The 21,350-nt window shown below is 39.6% G+C and overlaps 1 protein-coding gene across 3 annotated transcripts in view; it reads left to right on the forward strand.

The window, feature by feature from the left end:
* STX7 (syntaxin 7) overlaps window positions 1-21,350 on the forward strand; it is a 34,764-nt gene that overhangs the window by 3,897 nt on the left and 9,517 nt on the right. For all 3 annotated transcript variants that reach the window (XM_069787312.1, XM_069787309.1, XM_069787311.1), the window contains exons 2-4: window positions 4,127-4,280; window positions 18,974-19,043; window positions 20,923-21,013. In XM_069787312.1, coding sequence (XP_069643413.1) covers window positions 4,199-4,280; window positions 18,974-19,043; window positions 20,923-21,013 — 243 coding nt within the window. In that variant the 5' untranslated portion in view covers window positions 4,127-4,198. The remainder of the gene's footprint in view (window positions 1-4,126; window positions 4,281-18,973; window positions 19,044-20,922; window positions 21,014-21,350) is intronic.

Consider the following 21,350-nt stretch of genomic DNA (forward strand, 5'->3'; position numbering starts at 1 on the left):
CAAAACACAGCACTGTACCAGATACTAAGGAGCAAATTAACTATCCCAGCTGAAACCAGCAAGATATTTAGGTGACTGCTGCTGAGATCTAACATGTGCTGTGCCTGTCATGACACATCGTTTTGTCCTGATGGAGCTTTCAAGAATGGCACTGGGGAGCTGCTCAGTTATGGAGTTCCCACTTTCTTGTCTCTGCATTTGGCAGTGATCTGGCTGGAAATAGCAAAGGAAAAGTGGATTTTTCTCCATGCCTGACAAACACCTTTCTAGAAAACAAGTTGATATTCAGGTTAATTTTTTGCTTGGGTATGGAGTTACAGTGTGATGCAGGAACCAGTTAATGTAGAAATTAGGAAAAATATATGGTGATCCTTTGAATTCCTTGAATTTCGTGTATGTACAGAGAGGTCTTGCTTCAGTGAGTGTTGATGAAGTGTTCTGATTATTTCATTTGTGCCAGTAGACTCAGTTCTTCAGGCTTTTTTCAGTAGCTCGACAAGCCTAGTTGCTATGAGGTATACTCCCATTCAAAGACAGAGATGTTGAGCAGAAAATAAAAGGTACAATCAAAAGCTCACACCCAACTGAAACTTTTAGAGGAACTGAAGACTACCACAGATGTAGCTGTGTTCCACTTTGAATGCAAAGTGTACCTCTCTCAGCTGCAGCAGGTTATTAACTTTCCCATTTTAAAAGTTATGCAGGCAGTAATACCAAAATACGTCACAACAGAGTAGTGAAAAGAGGTAATTTCTATGGAAATTCAGGGTCTTGATGAATGGTCCTATCACCTTGATATGGAAGGAAGTGCTTGGTGCCTGTGTCTGTTTTGTTTCCTGGTGGTTGAAACCCTAACCTTGTCAAAGCCATTAGCAAAACTCCCATTGGCTTCCCAAGGGCTCAGCTATCTGTGTTTTCAGAGGAGTTTGAGTAACTCAGCACTAACGAGCAAAGGGTGTGTGAGTGGAAGTAGGGTGTTCATTCGGTTCAGACACCCATGTTGCTTTGAGAACTAGAATGAGGAAGAAGTTCAAACTTCCCGTTTAAAAAATAATAATAAACAAATACAATATTTTCCTTCTCTTTGAGCTCTTCAGTTTGTTTTTTCTTGACTTGGGGAGTTTGTGGTGAAGACTGGGAGGCAGTGAGAGCTGATGGCTGACCCCTTACCTCTCCTTCTGTCTGTTCTCCAGACCAGTAGCTTACCCTGTCACCAACCTGTATTATTAACATGCTTGGTAATAGCGTTGCTGGTGGAAGAATTTGTATGGAGTAAAACAGATGTGAATTTGCACTGCTATCCTACAAATTTACTATAAATCTCAATTGAAATATGTGTGTTGATACAAAGAATTGTATAAACAATCGGAGATCTACACATGCAGGTGAAAAGCTAAACTGTATCCTTTGGACTTTGCAGTTTGTCATCTGAACATCCTTTCATTAGGTGTTGTGTTTGGCTGCCCAACTATGTAGCTAGAAGCCCAACTATGTAGCTAGAAAGTTGAAAAGCTCAAAGTCTTAGGTATTGTACAATCTGTACATTTGTCAGTATAGTGCGGTGTAACTTGTTTAAAGATATGGTTAAATGTAGAAATTTTCAAGACAAAACAAGAAAGTCAATCACTGCTTTTGTCAAGACTTGGATGAAATATTTTGTGTAGATCTCTTGATTGTAAAGCTGTTGCTGAGAACAGTGTTACAGGCAGCTGTCTCATGAATACCAATATGATGGGAGAAAAAACTATCATGAAGGACTATTTCAGTTAGTTCTGTAGCCTTTCTACACCAGGTAATTTGGTCTTTTGCTATCTCTTCTCCCGAGCAGCTGCATTTTAATGTTTAACTTTTAACATTAAATATAATATTTAACTAAAAAGTATTTTTAGCCAGTGCTGGCGTTGTAGTTAGCATGCTCCTAATATGTCTAGAAATAGTCATAACTTTAAAAAGAAACAAACAGTGTCAACAGTTCTGAGAAATCTTCTTTTTCAAACTAACTTCTTTTAGGTGGTTTCTTTGGATTTTATGCCTATGATTATATTTTCCGCTAAATTGCTAGAATTTCCTTACTTAGTCAGTATACCAAGGCACAGAGCCATTTTTTCGCTATAAAGTTTCCATGGGTTTGGTCTTACAGTACAAATTCAATGGAATATTGCCTAGAGTTTCCAAAAAGATCAAAGGTTGTTATGCCAGCCTCAGACCAGATAAGTGGGATTTAGGCTGGCTGACTGGCTGACTTCAGACTTTAGTCTGTGACTCGAAATATCTTGAATCTGCATGTGGTACAGACAAAGACAGGAAACAATACTGCAGAGAGCTAGCATGACTGGCGGGTGTTTGTGCAGCAAGTACACAGAAGAGTGCAAATACACTCCTTGTCACCTCATCTGCAGTGAGGTTGTTCATTACTAGAGGATACGTTACGGCCTGAAGACTCAAAGCAGGGTTTGGGACCCTGCTACAGCAGCCATTTCAAAATCGTGCAGGGTTTGTCTTCGCAGTAGGAGCAGCTTGTTTGTCCGGCATAGGTAATGTAACCTGCAGGGCAGCAGGGGTGAGCCTGACCTCTGTAGTTATATTGCTGGTGAAGTTCTGGTGGGATGTTTCATGGGTCTGACCAGTGCAATGTCTTGGCAGCTCTACTAGAGATCATTTCGTATCATAGAGATATGAAAACATCGTGTTGTAAAACAACCAGGATGTTGCCATGCTGTATTAATACAGGCATTTCCGAAGGTGAAAGAAAATAATATTTGGCAACAAGGACTGTTAATTATTATTTTTTTTAAATTAGAGTTCATAAGGACTTGTGTTTGCGAACTGTAGCACAGCTGGTATCACACTTGACATATCAGTTGGCCTTCTCATTTCCTTCTTTTCTGTTTAAACATTTAAATGTGCTTTCTCCCTCTCCCTGAAATTGAATTTTAGCAGTGTCTGTTAACCAGAAGCTGACAGGCTAGGAGAAGAGGACATTGCTTGGAAGGCACATGGTTTGGGTTGAACAGTGGACGTGCAGGGAAGTGGTGAGGTTAAAATGTTGAACCCGTGAAGGTGACTGGAAAGAATGAAGTTAAGACTAAGCACAGCCTGGATGAAGTTGTGGGATTGTGTTGGATGCATGTATGCTTGATTAGTCTGCATTCTCACTGCAGAACAGATAAATGGATGGTTTTGATTTGCATGTGTATCCTAAGTTATGTCTTGTTAATTTAGATTTAGAGTATCTTTGAGCTTGTGCTGAAATTTGGTCTGTATGGATGGAAAGCAGGCTATATGACTCTAATAGTTACATGCTGTGTGATTGTATATGAGTACTTTTAGGGCAAGTGTATTTGTGAGTATTTGTGTTGTAAGATTTTGACCTCCTTAGATAAGATACCATAGTTTTAGGTGCAAAAAACACCCCTAAAAATGTATTAGTATGACCAAGTTGTTGAAAAATGACTTCATATTGAGAAACACAGCAGCTGAAACAGGACAAATTGGCAATTCATAGAATGAAACTGGATTACAACTAAAACTGAAGTTGATACAAATGATTGGTGTTTAGAGGGAACTGGGTGCCTCCTTCATTCTGATAACTTGTGTGATATCTGCTGGGTTTTTTTCCAGTGGTTTATATATGCTAGGTTGTATTGGTGGGATGGGTGATACATGGTATGGAAATAACCATATAATTGGTTTGGGACATAGCTCATCAGAGGATTTGGCATTGACAGATTAAATGTACAGCTTTTTTCTGGAATGGCAACAAATGAAAATTCATACTTTTTCTTTGCTTACAATGGGGAAAATATGTAAGAAGTTTGACAAAGGTTGTAGTTTCTGTGATGTAGCTGCTGTAGTGTAATAGCAGACCTTAAGCTGTGTGTATTGCTAAGAATCTTAAGAGTTATTGTAGGAAATACAAAAAGGATGTCATATCCTTATTTAATACTTTTTTAAGAAAGTGTTCCCTTAAATTCCGTCTTTGAAGTACTGTGTTTTCGGAGAGGATAAATATTACTATATGGAGTTTTCTTTAATCTTTTCCTGTGTATTCTTCTTTAGGATGATGAATACAGTTGTAAACCAATGACCAAGACATAACTCTGTTTTCTGGGGCGGGGGGGCTTAGGTTTCCTTAATAGGTGGAGACTGTCTGACTTGTTCCCATCGTGGATGATCTTGAGAGCGAATCTACTCAGCCATGTCGTACAGTGCGGGTTTTGGGGATCCTAATCAACTGGCCCAACGCATAACTTCTAACATCCAGAAGATCACACAATGCTGTAAGTTGTATTTATGAATGTTTTATATAAAACTTTAATAATGGTGGTGTCCCCCATTTGAGGTTATTTTCTCAGATTCATTCATGGGAATTCACTCTTTGACTTCACCTGCTCATTTGGCAGGTTTGTGGCACCCCGCACAGCTGAACCAGTCCTTTGTATGTATGGTTAAGTGTGATTTATCCTGGGGAGGTACAGTATCACTCTGTATTCACCAAACTAATAAATAATTAGTGAGATGGCTGCTGGTAATAAGCCAGTTTTGTCCTGGTTAGTTATGTGGCACCTTAAGATGGTAGGCTGAGATGTTTGCTGAGCAAGGATTGCTTCAAATATTTGCTGGAGCTTGAATTGTTTAGCAGGGACAGAAGGTGTAGCCTTGCAGCTTGCCTTTGGAAGTACATATTAGATATGTAAATAAGACTATGCAAGTTTTAATATACTTGGGCTTAGATTCATATCACCTAACTTTTTTTACCCACATAACTGGGGTGTTCAAGTTAGAGGGAAGTTAGGCTGCTGGGAATTTCAGTCCTTTTCCCTTTCCCTCCCTTTTCCATTATATTTTTAATATGTGTGTGTATATATATAAAGCAAATACAACTTCATCTCTCAAATTATGCAAGGTATACTGTTCATGAGAAGGGAGCTAGCCATGAACAGCATATGGCTAGGTATTGGCATGCATGTTTTTAATGATGTACAGGACGTAGTGTGCATGCAGAAATGGGTATTTTTTTATTAAAGCTGCAAATGAATTCTGATCAGTTAAGTATGTCAGTTTTTTTAGTAAAAACTTTGATCTTTGTTTTTCAAGACAAGTTTTAGGAGTTGGTATTTGTAGCACAGATTGGTGGCACAGATTGGTGTTTTGCCTATTTTTTCAGCTACATTTTGTATTTTTTTCCAGAAGGAATTTCTTTAAATCTCAATAGACAGGAAGAAAAAATTGCACTTTTGCTTTGTTGAAAAGTTTCTGTACATTGGGGTTGTCTTCCCTCAACCTAAAATTAACAAACTGGCTCTGTAAAAACCCTTATGCCTTATTTTCTAAAATCGGCTCAGTAAATTCACTCAGTCTCATGGCTTCTAACTTGGTCTTCCAGAGATACCTGCCAACCTGTGACAGACACCAAGGTTCCAAGATGTCAACCAAAAAAAAAAAAAAAAAGTGTCAGTTGTCAGGTGAAAACTTAAATCAATGGCTGAAACTGGAGCATTGTGAAGACAGTCACTGAACATAATTAACCATCTTGTGCTGGACTCAGCAAGTCCTTAGTCTCATCATGACTTTTCCATCTCCTCTCTTGCTTCTGCTGTGTCTCCCCTGCCCTTGTGACAAGCAAGGCGTACTAAAACCAACATGCCCAGGCTTAGATGGAAGGAGACATGCCACAGGGGTTACCTACAATCCTGTTCTCCTTTCCTTTTTGAAATTTAATTGGCTAAAGTCTGAGCAATAGGCAGGTGCTTCTGCCCTTCCCAAGACCCAAGTCCAAATCTCTCTTAGCCCCGCTGCTGCATGGTTTCAGAAACAGGAGCTTTGCTTTCAAAAACTCCAGCCAAGCACATTTCTAGGACTGGTAGGTACACAGCTGGATTCCATCCCTCGCTCTTCTGTAGATCTGACTGAACTGTAACCACTCAGTTACTCTTGTAGTCCATTCTCCTCTGGTGGATTTTATGAGGATCTGGATCCTATGGGCATGCTGAACATGCTTCCTGGACTGAGCTCTCTAAGGGCTTATGTACACTTTTCTAGCTATTTTGTTCCCATGTGTAGTACCTGTCCAGCTTTCTGTTGGAAGATGCGAGCTGCAGGAACTTCCAGGTCAAATGGGGAAAAACCTGCAAGCTTAGGGAGCTATAGAGCTAGTCAGCTGCTGAAGAGGTGTCTCTTAGACTGCAATTTATGATCTTGGTTAGGGAGGGATGGAGTGGGAGAGAAACAGGAATCTTGACCCTAAATCTATATTTTGCCTTCTAAGCAGTTGACTTGATTTTGCACTTCTGTCCAGAAATGCTTAGCACTTGTGAGACGTGTCAACAGATTTGAATTGTTCTTGGTTAACCTGGAGCTGTGTAGATATTCTGGTTTTCGGAGCGAGATTAATAGAGTAAGAGAGTTTGGTTTCAGATTACAGAACCATTTCAGGAGGTCCCTCAAAACTAATTCACACTTCTGCTAAACATGCAAGCAAACTGAATACTACTACAGAGATATAGATGAGATACAGATTAGTTGAAAGGAAGCTGGCTCTTCCAGCTAGAAGCTGGCCCTTTAACTCGTGGGAGAAATACAGAAGAACTTCCGGAATCAGATAACACTGTGCTGCCAAGATTTCATAATATACCGGAGTTTTATAGGAAGCAGCATTGGTCGGAACAACAATTTTTATTGTAACATTTCTTCAAGGTTGAATTATTACACACACACACCCTCCAAGTAATAAATTTGATCTGGTTCTTGATTAACTCTTTTTAATATGCCATACATATACAAGGTGAAATACATATATTAATACCTCACATTTCATAATGCATCTACATTCTGCTGCTGTCATATTAATACTTGTGATCCTTACCTACCTTCTTTCCTAGTTCACATAGCCCACTGTTACTGATTGACAAGCAAAGTTCACCTCTGTGCTGGTTTAGCACACCTTTATTTAGCACACCAATAATTAAATCAGTTGCAAGATAGTATTTTTTTTTGGTTTGGGTTTTTCTGTGGTAATGGAAGAGGACCTGTATTTGTATCAGGTAACAGCTGGGTTAGCTTAGCACCTTTTTAAATTTAAAGAACAGATTCTTTTGATCTGTTGATCCAATCATGCAGTTAATTGTTATGTTGAAGGTGTGGTAGAATTGTAAATTGCTTCTGCCTTGCCTGAACCACTGGTGACCTACTACAGTAAATGCTATCAGTAGTGGGCTGTTTGAGTTTCTTTCGAGGAGAGGGTCATTTTTAGGACCTTGAAGATATAATTGAGCTAGCTAATGGGAAGCAGCATATGCTGCTGTCTGCACTCTGAGCCCTCTTGGAAACTTACGCCAGGAAGGCTCCTATATGTGTTTGGGATCCCAATCCCCAGAGCATTCTGTGAAAAGGAGGTTCTTACAGCTGTTCTTTAAACAAGGATCTGTGCTCTGTTTTGTGTTTCCAGCATTTCTGCAGAAATAAGTGATTATAACATCACTTGGTAACATTTAGGGAATGGAGTCTAGTTTCCTCAGCCTGAAAATCATGTTTTGCTTATCAACAACATCTCTGAGCTGAGATTTAGGGAACTAGTCTGCAGACTGTTTCTCGGTACCTTTTGTTAAAACTGTTCCACTGAGCAGCTGGAATTGCAAAACTTGGTGGTGAGGTCAGCAATACCTGTGAGCTGCAGCTCGCTAGTTGGTTTCAGGTCTGTGTTAACTGTGGTGAGAAGTAGATCTGCAAACAGATAGGGAAAATTCGGATTTAAATAATAAAACCAGAGAAGTGTATAATGAGCTTTGGCACCTCTTAGGCTTAGGCAGCTGCTAAATTTCTGTGTTACTAGAACACAACTTATGATTAAGGTTTGAAATTCTGTCTGGAATCTGGTCCAAAGTAACTGATTCTCACTCCAGAGTTGTATCTTGTATCTGATCATAAAATCTAGATGACACACATTGTGTTGGACTTTTGAAATGTGAATTTAAAGGTGGTTGAGGTTTGTCCCTAACTTTCTGAATATGGAGAACAGAATATGGGGAATGATGCAGGGTGTAGAGCTCCAACCTGTCTGGGCTTTGCAGATGGAGAACCTATTATCAAAGTGTTTTAATCAGTGTTTGCTGAAGGAGCAGTAGTTCCAGAACTGGATTTCATAGGTTGCACTCTCACTTATGTGGCAGCTTAATGGCAGCTGCTATTCACTTGAGAGAAATCTCAATGCCTGCCTTCAGTATTTCCTTGAAATATTTCCTGTTGGTCACTTATTTACAGCAACTGGATGGAAAAGGAATGAGTGTGATGCACAGAAACAAAGTGAGCTAACAAAAAATATTTCTTTGTGACAAAGCAAGTCCTGTCTGCTTACAAATATGTATTTCTATCAGGCATGTTCATTTACCATACTAGGCATAAGCCTAGTAGGATGAGAGCATTGAGTCCCTATTGTGATTCCCCCCACCCCCCTCCTCTTCTTGAAGAGCATGTAATGAATTGTACAAGAAGAAATCTGGTCTTTCAACAAATGGAAAGATGAAAGTAGAATAAGTAAAACAAACAAAAAGCCTAATTTAAACAATTTAAAATACGTTAATTTCAGACTTCTAACAACTGTGAAGATGAGGGGGAGCAGTTCTTTGAGATCTGACAGTTTTCTGCATTTTAAAGAATTGATTCTCTGTGTGAAGCAAAAAGGGAGAAAGCATTTTGTTTAAAAAGATGTTCCCGAGAGGGAGCAAAATGGGAGTTGCATTCATCTACAGGGACAACTCCAGAGTTGTGAGAGTAGGAAGGGTATGGTTAGAGGAGTAGGGGCCTTTTCTACTCAGCTGGAAAGATTTGCCTCATGTCTCTGGCAGGAACTGTGCAAGAAGAAGTAACCAGTGGTGGTTTCTCCTCCCCCCTCATACTTCTTCTCAAGTCTGTCTCCTATGTGCGGGTCATTGAGGAAGCAGACTTGTATGACTTTGTTTTGCTTTGCTCCTAGTATATTCTTTCTAGCTACCAAATATGTCACTCGGTGCAATCCCCCAAGAAAAGCAAGAATGATACAGGCTGGATAGATAACTATCATGTCTCCCCTGGCATCTTAAGCCAGGGTTTGGGAGCTATTGGTTTAGAAGCAGTGTAGATTGCTGCCTTTTGCTTGGGAACACAGAACAAAGCCTGGCGTTGATAAAGTACACCCAGTCTTTCAGTTTTAGAGAATTTCTGGTTTGTAATCAAACAGTTACAGAACCTACGCTAACTGAAGTGAGGCATTCGTATTCCCTCCCTACTTCTCCCTTCCCAACTCCTCCAGCTTATAAAGGTCATGGCAGGATTTTGTATAGTGGTAGTTGCAAAGTCAGTAAGAATGGCATAATCTACCCTTGCTCAGTATTGGCAAGGTTAGTGATAGAGTATTTGACTTGTTCATGCACACTGAAAATCAGCCCAGCTGGAGAAACATATGCTCTGCATACTGCAAGATAATAAAAATAAAATAAAATTCAGTAGCCACAATCCACATATGGCTAGAGGGAGTCTGTCTGGCTTTGAGAGGTTCTTTCTCATAAGTGCTCTTGCTTTCTGCTGACTTTCTTTTCTGGTGATTAAGGTAGCACAAACATCAATTCATACAGAGCACGTTCCCAGAAGGTCAGCTTCAGCCAGCTGAGATTCCTCTGTCATGTGATACCTCTCCTGTGACAGCAAGATTGTCCAATTTCTGTTGCATCCCAAGTTTTCAATAAGCCAGTATTTTTGCTGAATGTTGTTAAAATGGGAGTTGAATTACATCCATTATATGAGTTTCCTTTTCACTTTATGTGACTGTAGAAAATCATAAACTTAGATTAAACCCTGAAGAATATTAGATTTCTGATATATGCCTTTTTGTTGTGGTTTAAGCCTGGTAGGTAGCTAAAACGTTCAGCAAAACAGGCTGAAACATTAATGAAAAACTATGTCTGCCACTATGTTTGTATCACTAACAGATTCACATGATTATACTTTAGCTAAAGAAGGATACAGATGGGCAAGTGAAAAGTAAATGAAATTGCTGAAGTGTTGAAATCGGAGCCTGTATGAAAACAAAATTCTGTTTTGTCTATATTTAAAGTGCGGTTTTGTACAGGTGTGGTTTTAAAGCAAATAGGCTTAAAGTAGAGCTTGTTGAGATTTTTAACTATGATGTTGTCAGAAATTTCCAATTAGCTGCAGTTAACCAGAATTTAACTTTGTGGGAACATACTAGTTGGAACAGATCTTTTTTATTATTGTTGCTGTTGTCAGGAGGGTTTCTTGGATTTAGGATGAAGTTTCAATAAAACCTGGAAAAGGCTGGTTATTTAGGGGTTTTAAGTATCCATTACAGTCCTCCACATTCCTTTTTGTGGGCTTTTCCAAACCGAGGAATTGAACTTGAATCTGCTATATCCAATTCATAACATGAATATGGAGGATAATAGGAGGAGAAATTCAGATATTTCAGGTCTTTCTAAATGCCTGTCTTTCTGCAACAAGGTGAAGTCATGAAGCCCACAGTTCTTTCAGAAATAAACTATTTCTGAAAACTTCAAGTGTGAATTATTTGCATGCTGTTCCTAAAGGCTTTGTTCTATGTAAAGTAGCATATATATTTAAGGTATTATGCCTCACAGTTTTGTTTATGAATTTGGAGAGTTTTGTTAATATTTTTCTGTGTTTTGTCTTGTTTGTTAAAAATATTTTGGTTCTACGGGAAATGCAATATGAAATTGTGTCTTATGTGGTTGACATTGCACAACAGGGACAGGGAATTATTTATGCTAGCGGCAGAATAGAGTGAAAAATGTGTCTTCCATTTACAACCCAGAGCGCTATTTGTGTTAGTATGTGCAGGAAAGGCAGAATTTTCCTTGTCTTGGACTGTTTTGCTCTGCCTTAGTTAACTAGTCTGGGGGCGACGGGAACAGAAGAGCTCTGTAAATTAAACCATCTGTAAATGGAAGACATTTAAATAGCAACTGTAAAAACACTGCAATTTATAAATACAAGGTGACCAGTGAAGATATCCACAATTTGTCTGCAACTGTTGCTTTTGTTGTTGGAGCAAGTATAAATGGACTCACCTAGACAAGTTAACTTTTTTTGCAAACCAGCCTGCATTTGCAGCAGAGAGAGGGGAAGAGATGTGGCTGGGGTCCTCATGGTCCTTCCCATCTCTAGAGAGTTTCATTTCAGTGCCTCTCTAAGGTACTTAAAATACCTATTCCAGTTCAATTCTGTTGGATTTTCCCCTTTGCAGACAAGAGAAGAGGAGATTGCAGGGCAGTTTGATTATCCAGAGAGCCCTCTATCAAATATCATATATAACTGCTGTGCAGGAGGCTGCACTGCACTTAGGGCTCAGAATAAACCCAGGTCAGTGGTTGATTGCGAGTGACGCCCAGAGTGACAGCTACTTGCTTGTGTCAATCAGTCTGTGATGTGTTGTATGTCTTTGCTTTTGTGTTAGCTCCTGAGTTACCTTTCTGTGTCAATGACTTGACCTTAAAAAAAACAAGGTTTCTTCATGTAGGTGGGCTGGGTTTATGGTGTTTGTGCAGCTACTGTTTACTGGAGAATCATGCATCCTTTTCATAACTTAATAAGCTATTGGTATTCTTTAGAGAAGCATTCAAACTTTGGGGTTTTAGTGAGTTACCAGCGACGTTTTAGGATATGAATATAAAGTGATTGTAACTTGATTTAATGACTTCCCCTTGGCTGAGCTGTAATAATTGATCACAAGATCAGTTATTGTGCACTTAAACTGTGTATTTAGTGTGCTCTACGCCCACATTAGAAGAACAGGCACTATTTCAATTTCACTTCACAGTGTCCTTGAAAGACCATTATAGAGTGTAGTACACTAGCATGAAATAATTACAACAGCACTGAAAAAACTAGAGGCAGATCCTGAACTCCAGACATTGTTACTGATGTTCCTGGTCACTTTGGGGAATGATTCTATTTAGAAATGCTAGAAGCTCTAATAAAATCCAACAGGAAAGGGTACAAGACTTGATGTTTTCCTAGTCTTCCATGCTTAACAAGTCTTCAGTCCTTAGAGCTCTGAGGACAATCTTCATCCCCATACTCATCTTATTTTCTCCTTCCCGCACATACTTCAGCTACTGTTTCTCTGTGCCAATGTATTATCCTGTTTTAGAATAATCAGTGTTAAACACTGAGTTAAGACAGAATAAAGCAAATGACTTAAAACCAAATTACTGAAGTTATACATACTTGATTCCAATTAGGTGAGCTCTTGGGTGTGGGGGTGCCTTTTACTAAGCTGGGGTCTTTTGGCTGGTGTCCTGGATTTGATTCCTCTAGTGAACTGTCACTCTTGGTTGAAGTAGAATTAGCAAGGTGTACAGCACTGGCATTTTGATTTACTTAACATTTTAGTGAGTGTGAACTATACTGGCAGCTTTAAAGAGGCACTTAACGCTCATACAGAAAACTTCAGTCTGCTGAATTTATTGCAACTACATTAGGTTGCTATGTGTAACAGCTTTTTATAAAAGATTGATCCAGAAATGTCTTCTGCAGCATCTGTCCTTCTTTAGTCTAGTATCCTCAATTGAAGTGCAGAAGGAAAACACATTGAATTGGATTTGAATAAATTGAGGAAGGTCCCCAGGCAAAAGCAGTTAGAACTGGTGTAATTTTTACAAAAAATTCTTCTATTCCAATAACCTGCTCTGAAGTGACTCTGAAGTTTATTAGATTCCACACAACTTAATCTGTAACTGGATGTGCTGTTTGTTGACTCACTTGTTCAGCTGGAAACAAGTAGGACATTTCCTCATAGTTACCCAACCGGTGGCAGCGCGTGTAAGGTCTTTGATGAAGCATTTCTGAATGGTGACTGTGCTGGTGTTGTATTCACTGCTTATCTGCTGTATGAAGCCATAGCTGAGCTTGAGCCTCATGTGGAGCAGACTTTGCATTGGTGCACACAAAGGAACACTTTGCTGATTCTGTTTATTCTGCTTGGGCTCAGGAGCTAGGAAGATGACTGAAAATCAAGGGCTTTAAATCCCCATTGTTAGTTTTAGTCCTGTGAACCTTAGGCAGTGACTAAAACCCTATCTGTCCCTTTTTAAGTAAAAGACAGGGGCATGGAGGGGGCCCTCACCATTACACTATTAATATTCAGGAGCAGCTGTAGCTGCTGGTTGGAACAGTACTCTGCTCGTTCTTCCCATGACAGGTCCCAAGCCTTGCTGTTCTGTAAGGCAGGTTTCATTGTACTTGCCCTGCCTGCTTGTCTGGTTCTTGTCCTCTGCAGTACAATGTCTCAGTGTTTGTTGCTCCTGTTGCTGCTGGTGTTTTTTCCAAGCACACCCAACGGGTGCTGCATTTCCTCTGGAAGCATTAGACTGTAGCTTTATGAAATTGGGTGATGTGGTGGGTCTGGCTTGGACGGTAGGACTGAAGGGAAGTGCTGCTGCGTGGCTGTAATGTGATCTTGTGTGATCCAAGTAAGTAGTGAGGTTCCAGGCTGCAAAGGGGTAATAAGCAGCACTCATTAAACACATTTTTTCCCCTAATTTCCCCTAATTTCATGCTTCTATGTTGTGGCCTTCTTTTTAGAACTCTGTGGATTATGTGTTGATTTCACCTCGCTCTCCAGCTGTAAAGCAGCAACAAGCTTGATCATGGCCACTTGAAGTTTGGTTTTCCAAATGCTAAACAGAATGGAGGTTGAGATAGGAAGACAGATGACTGTAGGTAACCTGGGAAAGCTTCTCCTGTGGTTGGAGTTACTGGCAAGTCTTCCAAAGTAAGACCATCCTCAGTTTCCCTTGTCTTATGCTGGGTATGAACATGGTGCTTGGACACTTCTCAGTCCTGCCAGAGAAGGTGCATGACCTACAGTTCACTCTTCATTTCCCTCCTCTTAGTTCTTTGCCTTTCAAACATTAGGATTTTACTGAAGAGTTTGGAGGTTTTTTTCACCTTTTATTCTGCAACAATACTGTGGTGTTATAGCCTGTGCAGTGATTACTAATTCGCAGTGATTACTAATTCTCAGTTGGGGGTAATACTCTTTGCTCCTATGTTCTTAGAGGAAAGAAGTTGTTTACATTTTGGTCTTTGTTGTATTGTATTAATTTATTTATCTGTATCTTTAAGTTTGAAACTTCCTGTGTGATCTTAAACTTTTTCATGTTCAAGGAGCAGAAGCAGTAGTTATGTCAATGTGGATTTACTTGTGGTAATGGAACAGCTTTGCAGAGCTGGCTGAAAAACAAGGAAAGATGAGGAGAATGAAGATGAAACTTTCTTCTTTCCCAGCCAGCTAAAAGCCAGCTGTTAAGCAAGGATAATGTGTGATCCAATATGTGAAATATATTTTTATGGAAAAAATAGTATGTATTGCAGATCTGGCCAGAACATGTTTCTTAAATACTCCTACCTGTTAAAAAATGTAAATATTTCCACTGTAAATCTCACTACTCCTGTAACTCATGTAGAGAAAAGGAGGCCTTTTATACGAGACAGTATTACTCTTTTCTTCTGTGCCCCCTTTTTTTGTTCCCTTTAACTGGAGGGAGAGCTTCCACTGACTAGAAGTGGAACCACTGTTTGGCTTAGTAAAAGTAAACATGTGCTGACTCTTAAATAATTTTCCCTGTAGAAATTCAGGTTAGGCCTTAATTGTTTCTCTGGCTCATCATTAACCGTGTCTGACCTGTTCCAGAGCATGTGACCAGTCTGAGAGTAGCTGAGTAGCTTTCATCAGCTAATAGTTATGTATTATGAGATCTAGATTAGGAATGCTGCAAAGACAAGTGAAACGTCTTCTTACTAATACGGTATTGCTTCTTTCTAACACAAGACTCATTTTCAGGTGGAAAAAGTGAGATTCTTTTCTTTTGCATGCGAGACAGCAGTTGCTTGGAGAAAATGCATCTTGCTTGCGTGATGTTGTACACCTTGCTTCCTGCGCTGCGCAGTTCCCGAGGGGCTTGCCTTCTGCGGTGGCTCATTGCCAGCCCACAGCTGGCAAGGTGCTACTCCTGCAGGGTTGTAGTATGAGCCCTGAAAGAGCTGTTGCTCTTCGTTATATGCAAACATCTACCCTGATCTTCAGTGCAGAAGTGGCTGCAGGAGTTTGCGCACCCCTGACAGAGGCTGTTGCCATATCCTGGTGACTTCGGTGAAGAACGCCTATGTGCGCACAGTGTGTGCCCTTTGCAGCTCCTGAACAAAGTCTAGCAGCTAGCTGTACATACCCAAGGAACCTAAGTGTCAGACTTTGCACTGAAATGGTTTAAAATCATGCATGAGATCCAGTCAGCCTCTGTTACAGGATTGGTAATGCCCAGAAGGAAAGGAGGGACCTCTAGTAGTCGTATTACTCCTGTCTTTCAGAGCTGCTTGGGAAGTTGGAAGAATTATGAAGTGGGGAAGGGAAAAACATAAAGGGTGAGGTAACCTAGGAACCCATCAAAATTGTGCTCTGATCTTTGGTCCCTGACTCTTACCAGTATGTTTGCAGTGCAGAGCTAAGACTTTGTGAGTTGGGTCTAAGTCTTTGGCTCTCCGGGACAGTTGAACATTACTGATGGATTGAGAAGCACCAAAACAGTTGCCGGGTGCCTTAATGTGCCAGCCTGAACTCCCTGCACAGGGGCAAAAAGCTGGTTAAACAAGGGAGGCAGTACCTTTATAAATACCACCATCAGAAGTGAAGCTGGGAACTTAGGGCGCTGTGTTTTATGAGAAGTAATCCCAGGTTTCCCTTAGTTTTGCTCTCCCCCTTCAGTGCCAAGAGCCTCTCCCTGCTTGTTTCCCAGATGGGGCAGTGGAAGGACCCAGCAGAGATGTTTCTACAGTCTAACTTTCAGGAGGAGAGGCTGAGGCTACCCTGCATTTCCCTTGAGGAAAGGAAGGGATATTGACTTTTAACTAAGCAGTTTTGAAGCCAATTCTTGCTTTCAGATTCTGTAAGATCTCTGTGTGTGCGTGTCAGGGGGAAAAGGCACTTTATGGTCCAGGTGGTAATGTCTTAAAGTCTATTTTAAATTTTGTTTTTATCAATAAAGTTGTACGAGTTCATGAGTCTGGACAAATGTCTGTGGTTCAGATGGTTTTGTGATTATATGTATAATATTATGTCAAATGTCTGAATGAGTAATAGCTACAGTAAGAAATCTGTAAAAAACCAGGCCAAACCAAAAGAATTAAGAGGCTATAAAAAATAAATCTTTTAGCCTGTATACACTCCAGCATGTTTATGTTAATATGAAGGAGTACAAAGGATGGATTTCATTAACTCATCAACCTGCAGGTGTGTACTGTAAATCAAGATTTCGGGAAGGTCAGCTTCTCTGCTTGCTGTGTTATACTGGTCCTACCAACTTGCTTTTGTTTTTTTTTATGAAGATAACTTCAGGAGTGCTGCTGAAGACTGTTGGCCAAAATTTACTTTTACTGCTCTGCCTTTTTTCTGTTTGCTTACTTGACTAAGCAATGTTTCACTTTTCAATGCGGTATACTGCATATGAACAAAAAATTGAGAAGAGAAATGCTATTTTTTTTCTGGATAATATCCTTGTTGTAAAAGGTTAAGGTGGAAAATGCTAAATTATAGGGAGCCCAGAAAAAATGATGTCAGTTCAGTCCTTGGGTTTTTTTTCTTTATTTTATTTTAGTTTTTCCCCTTGAGATTTGAAAGCCTGTTAGAACTTTGCTGTTTTGATGCATACGTACAGACTTCTTGGTAAAAGGTGTCTTAATTTTGTGCTGAATTCTTGAATCACAAGATCTGAACTGGGATGAACTTCTCCCTGCCTGGAATTGTATAGCTGACTAGCTATGCGGTGCTGGCTTTTAATTTCCCCTCAATTATCTAGTTGTGTTCAGTTGTAGAAGTAGGATAAGTATCTAACTAAGTTAGAATGCAAATTTTTTCACTATAGGCTTTGTTTCAGAGAATTTTTCAAGTGAGGGCCTTTATTTAAAACACGAACCTGTATTTACTTTATTTGCAGTTAAATAATGCACCTCTAGGTGGCGGTAGGGCACACCGGTACTTTTTCTGTCTGCAATGCAAACAGCTGTTAGCGGAGTGCTTGCAGTTTGTTTGGGTTTTTTTAATTCTCCCTGTAAAAGTACATACAGAATCACTGAGCTCCTTGGCCCTTGAATCAGAAGGGAGAATGCCTTGGAACAAATAAAGGATAATTTGCATTCATTTTTATAGATATTAAAACGTCACACTGTTGAAAATAACATGAGCCAGTTACCTTTTTGTTTGTTTGTTTTAAAACAATGCATTATACTGAACATAAGAAGGCGGCTTAATTACCCCAAGTCGGTATTTATCAGTTCGCGTGACCACCCCAGCTTCCCAGGAGAAGCACAGTGGGCTGGCTGGTTCCCCGGCCCCGGCATGTTGGAGGCCTCCACTGGGCAGGGAAGGGCTGGTGCTTGGTGGAAGGTGGTGACTGTAGGCAAAATTCAAAAATTGTCACTTATGTTTTGCTGCTTTCCAGCTCAATTAAAATACAAGCTGTGTGAAACCCATCTTGCAGTGCTGTTCCCCTCAATAATTCTTTTAGCAGCTTATGACCACTCAATTCCCCCAAAGACTTCTGCCTTGAAGTATTTGATTTTTACCTCATGCAAAACTTAGGTACTAACTTTCCCCTTTTTTCATATCTTTGTTACCTGGGTATGCACAGCAGGAATTGGCTATAGCAGTTGTCAACATCGGGACGTTATGTAAAGCAGTGTAGAAAATCCAATATAATCTAATTCACTGGAGACTTCTTATGAAACAAAGATTAGACTTAATATTATTACTTAAAATGTTCTAAGACATTCCAGTTTTATCAAACTGCTTAGCATAAGTCGTAGGTAACTTTTGTCTTGCAACTGAAGTTCTGTCTGTTACAGATCTCTTCCACAGTATATGGAAAATACTCCTTTTTTTTTTTTATGGTTTTCTTCATTACTTACAGATGCTTTTTACAGCAATTTAAACTGTATTCAAGAAAAAAAGATAGTGTGCTAGTGAAGCGAGGATCCCAAGTACTATACTGTCATATTTTCTATTGCCTGTGGTACACCAGTTTGCCTGGGGAGGGCCACAAAAATACAGGGAAGAGAAGTCTACTCCTAGCTGAGATCAAACAAAAATAAGTTATTTTGCATATGTATTCTTTCATTTTAGAAGATGTGAGGGTTTTAAGCTGAGATAAAGTATGTCAAGGATATTAGTTTTGCAGTGTCATAAACTGCATATCCTTGAAGTGACTGTCCATTTTTCTCCTTGCTTTCTCATGTGACAGTAAAATATATTAAGCTGAAAATAAGGCTCAGATGATGTGTCACTTCTTGCAGTTCAAAACTAATATATGAAATACAAACCACCAGTGATTTTTAAGTGTATCCCACATTTAAAAATGTGAGGATCTCAAAATTACAATTTAAACCTGGACACCTTTTTTTTTTTTTTTTTTGTTTTTTGTTTTTTGTTAATGTACCTTAAGCCCATGAATGCTTTGTTGCTGTCTCTTCATTAATGCACTGGTTCTGAGATATTTGTGTATGATAATGTCATGGCAGTCTTTCATATGGCTTTCCAAAATGGCATGCGAAAATATGATTAAACCAGAATAAGAATTGTACTGCTTATTTTAAAAATTAATATTTAAAGGCTTGATTTATATTTATTATAGTGAAACTATTAACTGATCTTTAAATGGCATGTTTCTACCTAGGCACTTGAATACATGCCCATCCTTTATAAGAAACCCCGGGCTTTGTCTTTGACTTGGCAAAAACCGTTCACTGGTTGTTCTGGCACTTCTTAAGTGGAGTCTTTGTAGTAGGTTGAAAAAGTCTTGAGTATCAGTTTCTGTCAACTTCTATGGCTTCAGAATTGCCAAGCAAAAATGCATAAAATTAAGCAGGGAATTGTCTATGCCCCATTAAAATTTCTCTTCCTCTTCACAAACAGCTGCTGAAATACAAAGAATACTACATCAGCTTGGAACACCACAAGACACGCCTGAGTTGAGGCAACAGCTGTGAGTACTTAACATGAAAATGTTTAATTTCATTGCATTGTAAACAGTCTCCTGGTAGGTGATGAGGTGGGTTTTTGTTAGGCAGAGTACTTGATCTCACCAAGAAAGGCAAGTATAGAGAAATACTTGAAACTTAAATGTTGAGATGCGCTTTTTAAAATTAGTCTTGGATAGTCTGTAAACTAAAGTCAGCTGGTTTGCCCATGTATGTTGCCTGCAGTATCAATACATCTATAAAACCTATGCTGTATCAGCAAAGGGAAAGTGGCAGGACCAGAAGCACTATCACTGTTTAAAAAACAAACACCCGCACCCCTCCACTCCAGTCAACTTTTCAAATCTGTATGTATCAGTTTCACAAGGTAATGAATATATTGGGGGAGGTTTGTGAGATATGATACTGGGGGAGAGAGGGGAATGTCTTTTTAGTGATGAAAGCTACAATAAGGGATGACATTATAGAATAAACATGTACCAGAAATACTAAAATAGCAGAAATGATATAAGGCTCCAAGGCAGATGCTGTGCTGTAGTTCAGTCACCTGAAGGTGCACTTTCATTAATATGCCACTAGCAGAGACAGTCGGCTCTCCTCTGCTTCTCTGCATGGTCTAATGAACTGGTATGATTTTTTTTCCATTAAACTGCTTTACCACATTAATCTCAGCATCATAAATGCACATAAGCAATGTGTTGTGCTAACCCTGAGAAAGTTGGCAGTTTTCAGTGTGGTTAATGCCCCACTGTGGCCATTGAATAGTAGAAGGAGGTGCGTGTTGGACCAAAGGTATCACATTCATCTTGTGCGAACAGCCAAATTGCTTTATAATAGCCTGAGTTCAGGGCCCATAACATTAGCCAGGTACAATCCACAGTGGATATGCTACTGGAGTCTGTGAATAGGTGAAGATCAACATATACAGTTTCTGCAATAACCAGACAGGATCTGGGCATAAATTCACAATTAAACAGGATGGCAACTGTTGTGAAGGTCATGTTCCAGTCGCTTTATGGAGGTAATATATATGGTAAGTTTCCCTGAGTTTTCATCTATCCCTTTTTCACTTGTCTGAACACTTGGCCTTTCCTTTCATGTTGGTATGTATCTGAAGAGTTATTTTAAATATTGATGTTGATTGTTTGCTAATAGCTTTCCAGATAAAACCTTTTTATATACACTGGGGAGGAGGATGCAACAGCAGGTAAAGCATTTGAGGTGCTCCAGGAAAAAAATATGAAGATTGGTAAAGGAGTGTGTGATAATATCAGAAGCAAAGAGATAAAAAAAACCCCAAAACTAGCAATGCTGTTGAAGACAAGGCTTTTTCTTTTAAGCACTGTTAAAGCTATTAGTAAATCATGAAGTTTTCAGTTAAGTTTGCAGCTATTGTATCATGGGAGCATATAGATCCCTTTGGACAAGCTTTCCAGTAACTATCAGGAATTGACCTTTCATGGGCTGTGGTATTGGAATTATATTCAAGCCACAGTATGTTCTTCCACACAGAAAAAACTTGGTCTTTTCTACAGTTATTCTGAACTCAGAAAGGACCAGGTGTGCCCAACTATTGATAGACTCAAAAGAACTATGAAAAGCATGTTTGGATATTCATAATAACTAGAAACCTATTGCTGGACATTAGGAAAATAGGAGAAACCTCAAAAAAATAAAGGTGAGTAACGATGCTGTCCACTAAGGAACACACCTTCTTCAGCATCTGTCCCGCCTGGAATCCATGATGTCACACCTTTACAGTGAAGAACAGAATAAAGATGGCTTCGTGCACTTGAGGAGCATTTAGTACTGCTGCTTTTCTGAGAATCAGTGAAATTCAAAGGAACCCACTGGTCTCTAATGAAACTCTGCATTTGTTTTTAGGCAACAGAAGCAGCAATACACCAACCAGCTTGCCAAAGAAACTGACAAATACATTAAAGAGTTTGGATCTCTGCCTGCAACAAGCGAACAGGTATAAAACCAAAGAGCATGGCTTGTTTGACTATCATGTTGGCTCACGTAGAGTATTTGAGTGACTTCAGTTCTGCATGCTTATATTTGTGCTCCTCACCAGGCTTTCAAAACGCTGTTTAGTTAGTCAACACATTTGCAGAACAGGGACACTTAGAACATAAGAATATTTTGTTGCAGTCCAGACTTGTTCCAAAGTTGGTATTATGTATTAGGAATGAGGTAGCTTGACTGAAGGGGTAGGAATCAAGGCAGTGCGCTGTGCCTGTGATTTCAGGTAGCTGGGCATTTTGTAATCCGTTGCAGTGATGCTAAGTCTGACTCTGCAGGTACTCTGA

Source organism: Haliaeetus albicilla, chromosome 7, assembly GCF_947461875.1.
Source record: "Haliaeetus albicilla chromosome 7, bHalAlb1.1, whole genome shotgun sequence".
NCBI lineage: Eukaryota > Metazoa > Chordata > Aves > Accipitriformes > Accipitridae > Haliaeetus > Haliaeetus albicilla.